We start from the raw sequence: 15,812 nt of genomic DNA on the forward strand, positions 1-15,812 counted from the left end.
TTGTAAACTGTCATGGTCAAAACATTGATACAACAGGAGCTAAGATGGGGAGAAGTCTGTCCATAATAAAGCGCTGCTCTGCATTCTTAACAGCAAAAACGACATGTGCGCAACCATGGGGCAAAACAGATGAGGTTGGCTTAGATTGTTGAAATGCAAACTATATTTTGTCTCCAATGTTTATTGAAAACATAAATACATTTGCATAATGACCACTTGTCTCTCAAATACATCATTACAGTTGTTGGTTTGCTAGTGAATTTGAGCCATATTAGCTTTGACATGAATTCAGTCGAAACACCTCAAAACAAGACATGGTATCAATAACAACCTGAAACGAGCCACTTACGATTTCCCACATGGTAGTTTCTTGTCATTCATGCTAGCAATCTGGCCATCCAGAATCACAAAAACAGGCTGACTTCTGCCCCATGGATGTGTGCGCATAGTTTTCCTGACATTGTTAGCCAACATGGAGACATAACATGCAGTTTGAGCTACTCCAGGAAGTGGAGTAGCTCAGTGCTGTCTCCCTCATTGAGTAACTCAAGTTGAAGGCCGACCGGGGTACTGCAAGCTGCCATTAGCAACAAAATTATCCTTAATTTATTGTGTGCGATTATTTAAAAATGATCTGTTCAAGATCATACATCGAGCTTATTAGAAGCAATTGTTTGTATCATGTAGACTTCAAAAAAGTGCTTTATTTACACGAAGATCAGACATTTTTCCATTCACTATTATGGGGATACTGTTTTCGGCTAACAAAGCCTGCAGTACCGCAGTCGGCCTTGAACTGCCATGGCTTCAAAGAGAAGGGGCAGTTGTTCTCCCCTAGTCCACCTACAAATGCTTATCCAAGATGTTACACTGAACATTAGGCCTTTTTTGATTGATATTTTTGAACAGGAACAGTCCCTTTAACATATTGAAATGGATTTTGTTACTGAAATAATATTTATCCCATATAGTACTACACTTGAGGTGGCTCACACATACTGTGCCCTAAGTACATGCCATTCTAGCTGATGTGTGACTAAACGGTTAGGGGACTCTAGTTTGGATTGGACAGAGGTCAGAAAGCAGTTGTGTTTGTAATTAGGGAGGTATTGAGACATGGCCATTGATTGGTGACTTCAGTCAGATCCATTTGAATGAGATGGGGGGGGGGGGGAAGAGGTTTGTTTTGTAGTGGACTAGGATTTTATATTTAGCCATTTGGTCATTTTGGCCGTTGTCTCTTTTCTAAGACGAACGCTGCTGATCCATACTGACTAATTTAAACACAGAATGGTGTGTTTAAAATGAGTACCATAACCATTGTCGAGCAAATATTCCTTTACAGTGAGCTTTCTTTACATAAGGAAAAAAGTGCCTACAAAACATTAGGAACACCTGCTCTTTCCGTGACCGTCTGACCGGGTGAAAGCTATGCTTCTTTATTGATGTTACTTGTTAAGTCCACTTCAATCAGTGTAGATGAAGGGGACGAGACCGGTTAAATAAGGATTTTTTAAGCCTTGAGACGGATTGTGTTTGCGCGCCATTCAGAGGGTGAATGGGCAAGACAAAATTAAAATGCCTTTCAATGGGGTATGGTAGTAGGTGCCATGTGCACCGGTTTGAGTGTGCCAAGAACTGCAACTCTGCTGGGTTTTTCACACTCAACAGTTTCTCGTGTGTATCAAGAATATTCCACCACCCAAAGGACATCCAACTAACTTGACAACTGTGGGAAGCATTGGAGTCAACATGGGCAAGCATCCATGTGGAACGCTTTCAACATCTTAGAGTCCATGCCCTGACGAATTGAGGCAGTTCTAAGGGCGAAAGGGGGTGCAAAGCAATACTAGGAAGGTGCTTTGGGGTATTTTCCAAATATGCTTTGGAAAGGCTTTATCTATACAATTTTAGCATATGAAGAAAACAACACTGATGGAATCTTTGAAATACTATGTTTTCTTTCATTGAGTGTTACACTAATCTAGTGGAGAAACTGTAGTGTTCTATGGCCATAGTAACATAGCTTCCTGTCCTTGTCTCCTTTCCTTCATGAGCGCTGATACTGAAAGAACTTGATAGGTGACTTTAAAAAGATCTAACCCTATGTTTGTGGCCATGATTCGCAAAGGGGCAAGGAAAACAAAGTCCTTGGCGAGAATTCAGACCTACACATTAATTGGAATACACTAATCAAATGTTACGTAATCCTGTTCGCTAGTAGTGCTTGGTGTGTTGAGCGAAGTACCATGTTCATTATTAGTGAGAGGAGGTATGTGTCAGGGCAGTGTTACCGAGGGGTTAGTGAACTCGGATAGGTTCAAAGCACCACTGGGCACAGAGCTTGTTTTCAGCCCAGTGAGACATTTGGCCCTCCTTTGCTACAGGGAGAGACGCATCCTGTAGTTAAAACAGACATTTTTACAACAGTGACTACCAATACATGCTGGACCAGAGTTGACACTACCCCATAGCAGGTCAAAATGTTCTCCCAAATGGCACCCTATTCTCTATATAGTGTATTACTGTTGACATGGGCATATAGGGCTCTGGTCAAAAGTAGTGCAATAGGGACATAGGGTGCCGTTTGGGACAGTGATCTCTTTGCTAGCCTAGTAGCCATAGTACCTGTATAGTACTAAGGGGATTGTTTTGAAGGTGCAGTTGAAATGAATTGCTTTCAGAGTTTCAGAAAGTGTAATGACTGTCATTGATTTCCTTATGAGGACCATCTGGTAGAGCAGGAATGACCACCAGTTGCCAATCTCTGATATAGGCCCATCTGGAGAAAATCATCTGCAATCATCTTCTCATAAACCATACATCACATTCACTCCAGACAGACATGGTGCCATGAAATTTGGTATGTAAACCATATGTATATGTCCTTAGAAGCTGTGTGAATATAAAGTCACTGCGGCCTTAGATGGCTGCACCAGACCAGTTGGCGGCACTATAGATGTCATTGGCATCAGTGGATACTAGAGCAATAACTTGATCAAGCAGAGTTTGTCTCATGCAAATGAATGCAAAAAAATATATATATATACAGTGTATTCAGAACCCTTGACTTTTTCCACATTTTGTTACTATACAGCCTTATTCTAAAATGGATTAAATTGTGTGTCCCCCCTGAATCATTCCACACACACACACACACACACACACACACACACACACACACACACACACCCCCATAATGACAAAGCAAAAACAGGTTTTTATTTTGGTGCAAATTTACACCGGATATTTATTTTGGAAAATGAGAACGGAATTCCTGCTGCTTGCACATTCAGCCAATCTATATAGATAGATAAACTCAATACATTAAGTAATGGTTTTAAGAATGATTACCTAGACTAAACTTCACTTGTCATCCTTGTGGTATTCAAAGATTAACATGGTAATACTTTCACTAATTGTCATGTAGGAACAGAATGGTTGCTTTGTTATCTGTGTTTTATTGTTCATTGCTACTCGCAGGTATAGTTTATCTTTGTGATGTCTGGAACTCAGACCATATATATCCTGCCACCCACTGGACATATAGGAAAGTGCATTTACTCGTCATCAGGGTCACCTCAGGACCTAGTTCGGGAAACGTTCATCTAGGGACCCCAAGCGGTGCACGTTTTTGCCCTAGCAGTACACAGCTGATTTAAATAATCAAAGCGTGATGAGTTCATTATTTAAATCAGCTGTGCAGTGCTCGGGCAAAAAACTAAAAGTGCACCCCTTGGGAAACAGATATTGTACCGTCACTTACACTAACGCCATATACAATACATGATAATGTAGCTTCTCTGTTATTTCAAGTGCTATGAATAGCCTAAGTAAATAAATCAGGAGTTTTCTTTGGTTAAAAAAAAACTAACTACTGAACATACGGAAGAGGGGATGGAGATATTCAGAAGGGAAGAGGTATAGAGTGAGCAATAGTAAAATAGGGTTTGAAAAAATTATCTTCCTGAATCCTAAGCAGTGGCGTAAAGTACTTTAGCACTTGAATGTATTTTTACTTAAGTATCTGTACTTTAATATTTATTTTTGACTACTTTTACTTCACTACATTCCTAAAGAAAATGTACTTTTTACTCTTATTTTCCTTGCCACCCAAAAGTACTTACATTTCGAATTCTTAGCAGAACAGGAACATGGTCCATTCACGCACTTATCAAGACAACGTCCCTGGTTATCCCTACTGCCTCTGATCTGGCAGACTCACTAAACACACATGCTTTGTTTGTAAATGATGTTGGAGTGTGCCCCTGGCTATCCAGGGTTCTGTCATACTATCCAGGTCTGTGCCCAAACAATTCAAGCTTCTACTTTTAAAAATCCAACTTACCAGTAACAAGTCTCTCACCATATGTGAATTGATCGCCCCCCATCTATCTTCAGAGTTTGTACTCTTAGGTGACCTAAACTGGGACATGCTTAACACCCCAGCCATCCTACAATCTAAGATTGAGGGCATCTATCTCACACAAATTGTCAAGGAACCTACCAGCTACAACCCTAAATCCATAACCTTAGATATCATCCTGACCAACCTGCCCTCTAAATACACCTCTGCTGTCTTCAACCAGGATCTCAGCGTTCATTGCCTGCATGCGTAATGGGTCCGCAGTCAAACGACCACCCCTCATCACTGTCAAACGCTCCCTAAACACTTCAGCGAGCAGGCCTTTCTAATCGACCTGGCTCAGGTGTCCTCGAAGGATATTGACCTCATCCCATTAGTAGAGGATGCCTGGTTACTTTTCAAATGTGCTTTCCTCACCATCTTAAATAAGCATGCCCTTTTCAAAAACTGTAGAACTGATATAGTCCTTGGTTCACCCCAGACTTGACTGCCCTTGACCAGCATAAAAACCTCCTGTGGCGTTCTGCATTACCATCAAATAGCCCCCGCGATATGCAACTTTTCAGGGAGGTCAGGAACCAATATACTCAGTCAGTTAGGAAAGTTAAGGCTAGCCTTTTCAAACAGAAATTTGCATCCTGTAGCACTAATTCCAAAAAGTTTTGGGACACTGTAAAGTCCATGGAGAATAAGAGGTAAAATAAAAAATGGTGCCATCTGGTTAGCTTAATAAGGAGTTTGAAATGATTTGATACTTGAGTATATTTTAACAATTACATTTAAAACCAAATACTTTTACTCAAGTATTTTACTGGGTCATTTTCTATGAAAATATCTTTACTTTCACTCAATGACAATTGGGTACTTTTTCCACCACTGATCCGAAGGCCTCGCAAGGCACCCCAGGGCCGTCTTGGCAGCTGGGCACACAGGAGGCCATTACGCAGTGGCACCATCACATCACACACTCAAGGCGAGCAACCCTGCCTTGTAGACCATCTTCTGTTGTCCCTGAACAGACTTCTCAACCATCTTTGGGTCAGAGCGAGTGGAGCCGCCACCTCCACTTTCGGTTTCCTCAACGGTGCATTACTTGGCACACTGCTCAATTTCTTTACACTGCACATTTTCCTCAGTGAGCGATGGAGCCCTTTTCCGTGTGCAATGGAGCTGTGTTTTGCCAGCGTCTTTGGCTTCGGTAATTCAACTTCTTTAGCCTCTCCTGCAACACCAGGATGTGAGAATTACATTTTCCACTGAGTTTTGCATCTCCTCGATCAACTCAACGTAAAGAAAAGTGATTTGGTCTTTAAATGGACAGATCACCCTTCATAATTTCAATCTGATTCCTGTCTGTGTCGCTCTGCCATTCAAGCTCCAGGCGTCGAGTCTCCACTCTCCAGCTGTGCGCCTTTGCTGATGCACTCATTCAGGGCTTTACACATCTCCCAGATCTTGTCCCTTATCGTGTTCCCCATTCCAGGCTTTTCACTCGTTCTTCAGGTCTGTGTTGTCTTTACAGAGCCTTGTGCATTTCCTCTGTCACTTGGATTTTCTGGAGCTCTGCGTTTTCCACCAAGTAAAGATTCTTACTATAGGCGAGGTCGGCTATCAGGATGCTCGTCATCTACATAAAGTAGCAGGCGTAGAAAGACGACTCAGCAGAGTTCCCACTTCTGTTTTTCAGGGGAAACAGAAGTTGGGTTGAAAATACTGTACCCCTGAAAACCGGATGTTAGCATTTTCTGCCGACTACGCATAGGCTTTCCACATGCGGCTCAGGTGAATTAAGTATCTCTGCCCGATCGATAGTGCTACCGTCTTTCACTGAATGTTTGCCCCATCCAGTGTCTCGCTGTGGATGGCGAGAGCACTTGCAGTTGTACTTGAAGAACTATACCGCCAACGTTCTAGCCACTGGTTTTGTAAGGTCACAGTCATTATGATACAAGTCTCACCAAACTTCTGATACAAGAGGCCAATCTATGAGGGTGAATGAACTCAACTCATGTAAAACTAATTAAATATCTATGCATAAGGAATTACACAAGGCAAAGACAAGTACACACACAGGGAACCTAGACATTTAAATCCGAAGCAAGCATTTTATTATTCAAGTCAATCGGATTAAGTCTTCAAATCAAAAAGGTCATTACCACCCTGCATCCAACTGCTGGCTTGCTTCTGATGCTAAGCAGGGTTGGTCCTGGTCAGTCCCTGGATGGGAGACCAGATGCTGCTGGAAGTGGTATTGGAGGGCCAGTAGGAGGCACTCTTTCCTCTGGTCTAAAAAATATCCCAATGCCCCAGGGCAGTGATTGGGGACACTGCCCTGTGTAGGGTGCCGTCTTTCGGATGGGACGTTAAACGGGTGTCCTGACTCTCTGAGGTCATTAAAAGATCCCTTTGCACTTATCTTAAGAGTAGGGGTGTTAACCCTGGTGTCCTGGCTAAATTCCCAATCTGGCACTCATACCATCACGGCTGTCTAATCATCCCCAGCTTACAATTGGCTCATTCATCCCCTCCTCTCCCCTGAAACTATTCCCCAGGTCGTTGCTGTAAATGAGAATGTGTTCTCAGTCAACTTACCTGGTTAAATAACGGTAAAAAAAAAAAAAAAAAAAAAAAATTAACATAATTCCAATTTCCAAAATGTTAATTTGATAAAACTACCAACATACAATCAGAAAATACGTAAAACTATATAAAAATGGTCAGTGAGTTTGACTTACTGTCGGTATTGCTTCTACAACTCTCCACAGCAACACAGTTCATAAGAACTCTGAAAATGAGCACAAATCAGTGACAAATATTTAAGAGTTCATACAGTAACATTCTGTACCTATCACTCCAAATAAGCAATGCCTTAGTGTTGCACTTAGCGACGCATATAACCATGAGTAGGTTTCAGTTCACCTATTGAACACTGTCTGGCTTTTCAGTTATAAAAAACCCTGGTAAATTAGTATTGATAACGTCCTCTCTTTCCTCCATGACCCCAATCAGCTCTACCACCACGCCAGCTACTCTTACCCCCTCCCCAACCACCACCTCCCCGACCACCACTTCCCCGACCACCACTTCCCCGACCACCACCTCCTCGACCACCACCTCCCCGACCGCCCCAACCCCCTCCGCCGTCTTGTCTCTTCTGCCAGGCTGGCATCTCAGGGAGGGGGGCGTCTATCTCAGAAGGCCGGCCGCCTCTATCTGGCACCCTACCCATCAGGATCTATAGAAGAGAAATACAATGGTAGGTCAATGGATGGAGAACATTTTAGTCATTTATGCTGCACTTCCACCTAAGACGTACCCCACCCCAGTGTGTCGCCTGTGTTTTATGTTAAGCTCTAGTATAACTGTTTCCATCAGGAGTGTGACACTAAATACTTGGGGCAAGCATACTCAACAACCTCTGCACCATGGGCTCCCGAGTGGCACAGCGGTCTAAGGCACTGCATCTCAGTGCTAGAGGCATCACTACAGACCCTGGTTCGATTCCAGGCTGTATCACAATTGGCGCAGCGTAGGCCGGGGTATGCCGCCATTGTAAATAAGAATTTGATCTTCACTAACTTGCCTAGTTAAATAAAGGTAAAAAAAACCCAAGACAGTTGCTTTGTGAGGTGTTAAGGTTCACAGGTAGCTATTGTTATGTAAATGACAGCTGAAAAGTACCAGTAGCTTGGCTTTGGCCCCAAGTCAGAGACATGGTCCAGTGAGACACGGGTGCCAGTCCGCATAAATGGAAACAGAAAAGTCTGAGCCTTTTGGGTAAAACACTGGGGTAAATCTAAGATGGAAAGTCAACATTAGTGCGATTCCACTGCTGGGTACTTGGCCTAAATGCTCAAGACTTACGTACACTCATTAGACATTTGGACACAATGTACCTTGGGTCACATTCCAGTCTGGAAGGCTACAGTACCTTATTGACAGCACAGGCAGTATTCTCTCTGCTGGAGCCACTGCTGGTCTTTACCACGTTGCATATGTCCTCCCTGGCTGCCAGCAGGTGAGCCATGCCTACAGATGAACTCTGGGCCAGGGTGTGTCTCTTTGGCTGGTAGGCCCTGGCCATGCTATCAACTCTCTCCTAACAGACAGACAAGACAGTTTGTTGAGCATAGGACACGCACAATGACATTCTGCATAGAAAGAGCAGAAAGGGAGTAACCTGCCAATTTAAGGGGGTCACTAACGTTGAGACAATCAAGATACACCAGAGCACTCCACCTGCCTTGGCTCTCTCTGACCAGCCGAAGGACTGCACAGTGACGTCGAGACGTTTGATCAGCATCCTCCGTCGGCACTCATACTCTGAGGACAGGACCGTGTTGATCTGCTCCAGCCGCTCCTGTGGAGACAAGGCCCATATTCAATGCACATTTGGCATCACCTCATGCCTTAGCAGGAATTATACCCTTTGCCTACACAAAAATGGGTGACATTCTGAATGCAGTGTGCTTACCCACTGTTCACTGTCGAGAGAGTTCTTCAGAACTGGCTTTCCAATGTGATCCTTTGGAAGCTCTTGAAGCACTGCGTTTATCTGTAAATACATTAGTGCTTTCAGAAAGTATTCATACTCCTTGACTTATTCCACATTTTGTTGTTACAGCCTGAATTTAAAATTAAATAGATGTCTCATCCATCTACACACAATACCCCATAATGACAAAGTGAAAACATGTTTTTAGAAAATGCTGCACATTTATTCAAATACAGAAACAATTTCATAAGTATTCACACCCAAGTCAATACATTTACATTTAAGTCATTTAGCAGACGCTCTTATCCAGAGCGACTTACAAATTGGTGCATTCACCTTATGATATCCAGTGGAACAACCACTTTACAATAGTGCATCTAAATCTTTTTTGGGGGGGGTTAGAAGGATTACTTTATCCTATCCCAGGTATTCCTTAAAGAGGTGGGGTTTCAGGTGTCTCCGGAAGGTGGTGATTGACTCCGCTGTCCTGGCGTCGTGAGGGAGCTTGTTCCACCATTGGGGTGCCAGAGCAGCGAACAGTTTTGACTGGGCTGAGCAGGAACTGTGCTTCCTCAGAGGTAGGGAGGCGAGCAGGCCAGAGGTGGATGAACGCAGTGCCCTTGTTTGGGTGTAGGGCCTGATCAGAGCCTGAAGGTACGGAGGTGCCGTTCCCCTCACAGCTCCGTAGGCAAGCACGATGGACTTGTAGCGGATGCGAGCTTCAACTGGAAGCCAGTGGAGAGAGCGGAGGAGCGGGGTGACGAGAGAACTTGGGAAGGTTGAACACCAGACGGGCTGCGGCGTTCTGGATGAGTTGTAGGGGTTTAATGGCACAGGCAGGGAGCCCAGCCAACAGCGAGTTGCAGTAATCCAGACGGGAGATGACAAGTGCCTGGATTAGGACCTGCGCCGCTTCCTGTGTGAGGCAGGGTCGTACTCTGCGAATGTTGTAGAGCATGAACCTACAGGATCGGGTCACCGCCTTGATGTTAGTGGAGAACGACAGGGTGTTGTCCAGGGTCACGCCAAGGTTCTTAGCACTCTGGGAGGAGGACACAAGGGAGTTGTCAAATGTGATGGTGAGATCATGGAACGGGCAGTCCTTCCCCGGGAGGAAGAGCAGCTCCGTCTTGCCGAGGTTCAGCTTGAGGTGGTGAGCCGTCATCCACACTGATATGTCTGCCAGACATGCGATTCGCCACCTGGTTATCAGAAGGGGGAAAGGAGAAGATTAATTGTGTGTCGTCTGCGTAGCAATGATAGGAGAGACCGTGTGAGGATATGACCGAGCCAAGTGACTTGGTGTATAGTGAGAATAGGAGAGGGCCTAGAACAGAGCCCTGGGGGACACCAGTGGTGAGAGCACGTGGTGCGGAGACAGATTCTCGCCACGCCACCTGGTAGGAGCGACCTGTCAGGTAGGACGCAATCCAAGCGTGGGCCGCGCCGGAGATGCCCAGCTCGGAGAGGGTGGAGAGGAGGATCTGATGGTTCACAGTATCAAAGGCAGCAGATAGGTCTAGAAGGATGAGAGCAGAGGAGAGAGAGTTAGCTTTAGCAGTGCGGAGAGCCTCCGTGACACAGAGAAGAGCAGTCTCAGTTGAATGCCCAGTCTTGAAACCTGACTGATTAGGATCAAGAAGGTCATTCTGAGAGAGATAGCAGGAGAGCTGGCCAAGGACGGCACGTTCAAGAGTTTTGGAGAGAAAAGAAAGAAGGGATACTGGTCTGAATATACTTTGTACAAGCACCATTGGCAGCCATTACAGCTTTGAGTCTTTATTGCTAAGTCTCTAAGAGCTTTCCACACCTGGATTGTGCAACATTTGCCAATTATTATTTTCAAAATTCTTCAAGCTTTCAAATTGGTTGTTGATAAACCATTTTCAGGTCTTGACATATAAACTGTAATTTGGACACTCAGGAACACTCAGTCTTCTTGGTAAGCAACTCCATTGTAGATTTGGCCTTGTGTTTCATATTATTGTCCTGCTGAAAAGAGAATTAATCTCCTAGTGTCTGGTGGAAAGCAGACTGAACCATGTTTTCCCTCTAGGATTTTGCTTAGTTCCATTCCCTTTATTTTTTTTATCCTGAAAAACTATTACAAGCATACCCATAATATGTTGCAGCCACCACTATGCTTGAAAATATGGAGTGGTACTCAGTAATGTGCTATATTTGACCCAAATATAACACTTCGTATTTTAGACTAAAAGTTCATTGCTTTGCCACATTCTTTTCAATACTACTTTAGTGCCTTGATGCAAACAGAATGCATGTTTTGGAATATTTTTATTTTGTACAAGCTTCCTTCTTTTCACCCTGTCAACTAGGTTAGTATTGTGGCGTAGCTACAATGTTTTTGATCCATCCTCAGTTTTCTCCTATCACAGACATTCAATTCTAACTATTTTAAAGTCACCATGGTGAAATCCCTGTGCGGTTTCCTTCCTCTCCGGCAACTGAGTTAGGAAGGACGCCTGTATCATTGTAGTGACTGGGTGTATTAATACACTATCCAAAGTGTAATGAATAACTTCACCATGCTCAAAGAGATATTCAGTGTCTGCTTTTTATTTACCCATCAACATATTGGTGCCCTTCTTTGCAAGGCCCTGGAAAACATACCTGGTCTTTGTAGTAGAATCTGTGTTTGAAATTCACTGTTCGATTGAGGGACCTTACAGATAATTGTATGTGTGGGGTACAGAGATGAGGTAGTCATTAAAAAAAATAATGTTAAACACTATTATTGCACACAGAGTCCATGCAACTTATGTGACTTTTTAAGCACACGTTTCCTCCTACTTATTGACTTAAGACATTTCAGCTTTTCATTTGTAAAGATGTCAAAGCACATAATTCCACTTTGACATTGGGGTATTGTGTGTAGGCTAGTGACAAACAAAATCTCAATTTAATATTCAGGCTGTAACAACATTTGGAAAAGGTTAAGGGGTGTGAATACTTTCTGAAGGCACTACAGGATACAATGCATCTGTTGAATACAAAGACAATGATGAAATCGATGGCTATGCATTCAGGACTTTCTATTGGGTTAACGAAGGCTGTTTTTGCAGCTTTTGTATACCAAACCTTCTGAGCTCAGAGAGGAAGTGAACACACCTTTTTCCCTATCCCAGAGAACAGCTCTGCTACTCCCTGCTCTCTTGGCTCTGGGAGCTTCAGTGTTTCACAGATTGCCTGGAGATCGTTTCGGTCTGTGTGTTCTTTGTCCTTAGCAGGTCGTCTCTTTACTATCTGTGCAGCTTGTAGCTCAGAGCATAAAAACACTGCAGAATAAAGATAGAATAAAAAAAAACATGCAAAATGAAAACTCAAGACCAAAACCACCCGAGCCATGGCCTGTTCACCCTGCTATTATGCAGAAGGTGAGGTCAGTACAGGTGGATCAAAGCTGGGACCGAGAGACTGAAAAACAGCTTCTATCTCAAGGCCATCCGACTTAAATACCCATCACTCTCCGGCCTCCACCCAGTACCCTGCCCTGAACTTCATCACTCCACTAGCCAGCTACCACCCGGTTACTCAACCCTGCACTTTAGAGGCTGCTGCCCTACTGTATGTACATAGACATGGAATCACTGGTCACTTTAATCTTGTTTACATACTGTACTCTAGTCAATGCCACTGACATAGCTCATCCTAATATTTACATATTTAATTCCATTGTTTTACTTTTAGATTTGTCTGCATTGTTGTGAATTGTTCGATATTACTGCAGTGTTGGAGCTAAGAACAAGCATTTCGCTACACCCGCAACAACATCTGCTAAATATGTGTATGCGACCAATACAATTTGATTTATATGTCTGAACCATGGCAGAACCGCAACATACCAAAAAGGGTATCATGGGCGGCAGGTAGCCTTGTGGTTAAAGAGTGGGGCCAGTAACCGAAAGGTTGCTAGATCGAATCCCCGAGCTGACAAGGTTAAAATCTGTCGTTCTGCCCCTGAACAAGGCAGTTAACCCACTGTTCCTAGGCCGTCAAGGTAAATAAGAATTTGTTCTTAACTGACTTGCTTAGTTAAATAAAGGTTAAATAAAAAAAGAATGACATGATGGTACTCAGCCCAGTATTCTGGACAGATGGCCAATTCAATACTTACATACTAGCTTTAGATAGTCTTTCTTATTCTGCAGCCCTTCCTGTATAATCCCAGAAACAAGGCCTTGATAAGGGCACTGCAACTCCTTCAGCATGCCACTCATCTCAAACGGAAGGCCATCAGTGTCACCTAAACACACGGTTCAGAATTAACAAAGCAATGGCAATAGTATTTGATTTAATAAAACACATTTCAATCAAATGGGACAGTGAGAGGTGATATCTTTTGGCTCACCTGAACCTGACGAAATGCTCTCTTCCAGATCACATAACGGTTTCAGACGGGATGCTAACCACATGCATAGGTTGACATACTCCGGTGATAACAGTCCACCTTCACATGCTCTGACAAGCCTCTCCTCAGTCTGCAGAGGTCCTTCATACCTGGGCACCAACAAACAAATGATCTAGCTGTATGCTAGCATTGAATCATAGCTATGATAGCACTTGGATGTTGTATGGATGCATTTGCGAGGGAATAAGCAAGGGACCCTTATATTTTTCTACCACTGTCTAGAACGACTACACTAGTTAAGCATACTGAACAAAAATATAAAACTCAAACTTGCAACAATTTCATTGATTTTCCAGAGTTACAGTTCATGAGGAAATCAGTCAATTTAAATAATTTTCATTAGGTCCTAATCTATGGTTCATGTGACTGGGAGTACAGACATGCATCTGTTGGTCACAGATACCTTAAAGAAAAACGGGCCTCAGGATCTCCTCACAGTATTTCTGTGCATTCAAAATTGATCAAATGAACTCGTGTTTGTCGTCTGTAGTTCATGACTGCCCATATCATTACCCCACCACCACGGGGCACTGGGTTGACATCAGCTCATCCACACAACGCCATACACGTGGTCTGCGGTTATGGCCGGTTGGGCGTACTGCCAAATTCTCTAAAACAACGTTGGAGGCGGCTTATGGTAGAGAAATTAACATTTAATTCTCTGGCAACAGCTCTGGTGGACATTCCTGCAGTCAACACAACAATTGCACACTCCTTCAAAATTTGAGACATCTGTGGCATTGTGTTGTGTGACAAACTGCACATTTTAGATTGGCCTTTTATTGTCCCCAGCACAAGGTGAACTGTGTAATGATCATGCTGTTAAATCAGATTCTTGATATGCCACACCTGTCAAGTGGATGGATTATCTTGGCAAAGGAGAAACGCTCATTAACAGGGAAGTAAACACATTTGTGCAGAATATTTTAAAATAAATAAGCTTTTTGTGCATATGGAACATTTCTGGGATCTTTTATTTCAGCTCATGAAACATGGGACCAACACTTTACATGTTGCGTTTATAGTTTTGTTCAGTGTATATTGCAGTGTTGGGGAAGCTACTCTAAAAATATTGGTTTACCAAGCTACCAATTACTTCACACTGGATGAAGTTAAGCTACACTAAAGCTCTAGTAAATATAGTTTACTATGAAAGCTACTATGAAAAAGTAGTTGACTACATCCAAACTACTTAGTGAAAAATTATCATATGTAAATCAAAAACACTTTGGGGTCATATGCTAACAGAAAGTGTAATAGAGTACAGTATGAGTCATAATACCCATAAAAACCTAGCGTTCAAACAGGAAAATGGCTCAAATAGTTTTTTCACCATTAAATTTTCCCAATAGGGGATTTTTAGAAACACTTAAAATAAGGCCTGTGTTTATCCCGGCCTGACGTTTGATAATCTCTCTAGGACAAGAACTTCCCCCTCCCCCCAAAAAAGAAATACTAATTAACTGCTAATGTCGCTATCATATAGGACTACAAATGCCATGATTCTCTGGACAAGACTGCCGAATCGAGGCAAATGTAAGAATCTCTGGATTAACCATCTAATGTTAGCTAAATGTAGTAATGAATAAATTGGCAACATTTCTTTAAATGGACAATTCTGTGAACTCTTGTGCAAGTTTTAAATTGACACAATACCTGTTAGCGAAGGAGTCTGCTAGACATGACGTGCAGGAGCTTGCAGGGATTTGTAGTTTTGCATGTCTACCTTGATGCTAATTAGCATTTTCGAATCTGGGAGTTAATAAAGCCGAATATATTGATTAATGTCACCTTGCCCGAGAGATTTACATGGTTATCAAAACGTCACGCCGGGGTAAGCCTACACAAATCAGAGACCTTAAAGTTGTTCGAAAATCCCTTATGGGAAAAATGTATTGTTGAAAGACAATTGGAACCTTAACCTGTTTGACCGCTAGGTTTTATGGGTATTACTACACCTCCACTGTGGGGCTCTATTCAGCCCATTTAAAAACAAAAATAATGTTTCAAGTGAGAATTGGGCCGGTCTGATGCCGAAAGAGAAAGGAAATTATTGCCTACTTAATCCAGAATGTATTTTTCCACAAAAAAGTGTAACGTTAGTTCCAGTAGTTAGCTAGCTACACCGTTACTCTATATGGCAAATGTATTAAAACACAAAAATTAGCTATCTAAATTTGAATTTAGTTGAACTACCACCAAGATACTGCAAATGTAGTTAAAATTCCTGGTTGAAATACATGTTGTTCACTACTCCAACACTGTTATATTGGTAACATCCATGCTAGCGGGCAGCATCATCAGTGGTTGTGTTGTTGTGCATACTTGCTTACCCAACTTGTTCCAGCGCATCTAAAATATCACTTTCCATTGTGGTAGACAACAACATCAGAAGATTTCTTTTACTTTAAAGATGTAACCGTAAGTTGAGTGTGACATTGTGATACAAACATCATCTACGAGCTAACCTAGCTACGCCGTTTTGAAAACCATGCTTCGAGTTAGGTGTAACGAAAATTAAA

The 15,812-nt window shown here is 42.7% G+C and overlaps 1 protein-coding gene across 1 annotated transcript; it reads right to left on the reverse strand.

Annotated features, from left to right (window-relative positions):
* Positions 1 to 6,451: 6,451 nt before the first annotated feature.
* On the reverse strand, positions 6,452 to 15,812 carry LOC115162155 (protein FAM98B). The gene is made up of 9 exons (XM_029713180.1): positions 15,624 to 15,812; positions 13,231 to 13,379; positions 12,997 to 13,125; positions 11,991 to 12,157; positions 8,841 to 8,921; positions 8,610 to 8,726; positions 8,298 to 8,465; positions 7,005 to 7,601; positions 6,452 to 6,524 (listed from the first exon to the last, which is right to left on the reverse strand). The coding sequence occupies exons 1-8, from the start codon at positions 15,677 to 15,679 to the stop codon at positions 7,332 to 7,334; spliced, it is 1,137 nt and encodes a 378-aa protein (XP_029569040.1). The 5' UTR covers positions 15,680 to 15,812; the 3' UTR covers positions 6,452 to 6,524; positions 7,005 to 7,331.

The sequence above is a fragment of the Salmo trutta genome, chromosome 25, assembly GCF_901001165.1.
Source record: "Salmo trutta chromosome 25, fSalTru1.1, whole genome shotgun sequence".
NCBI classification, from domain to species: domain Eukaryota; kingdom Metazoa; phylum Chordata; class Actinopteri; order Salmoniformes; family Salmonidae; genus Salmo; species Salmo trutta.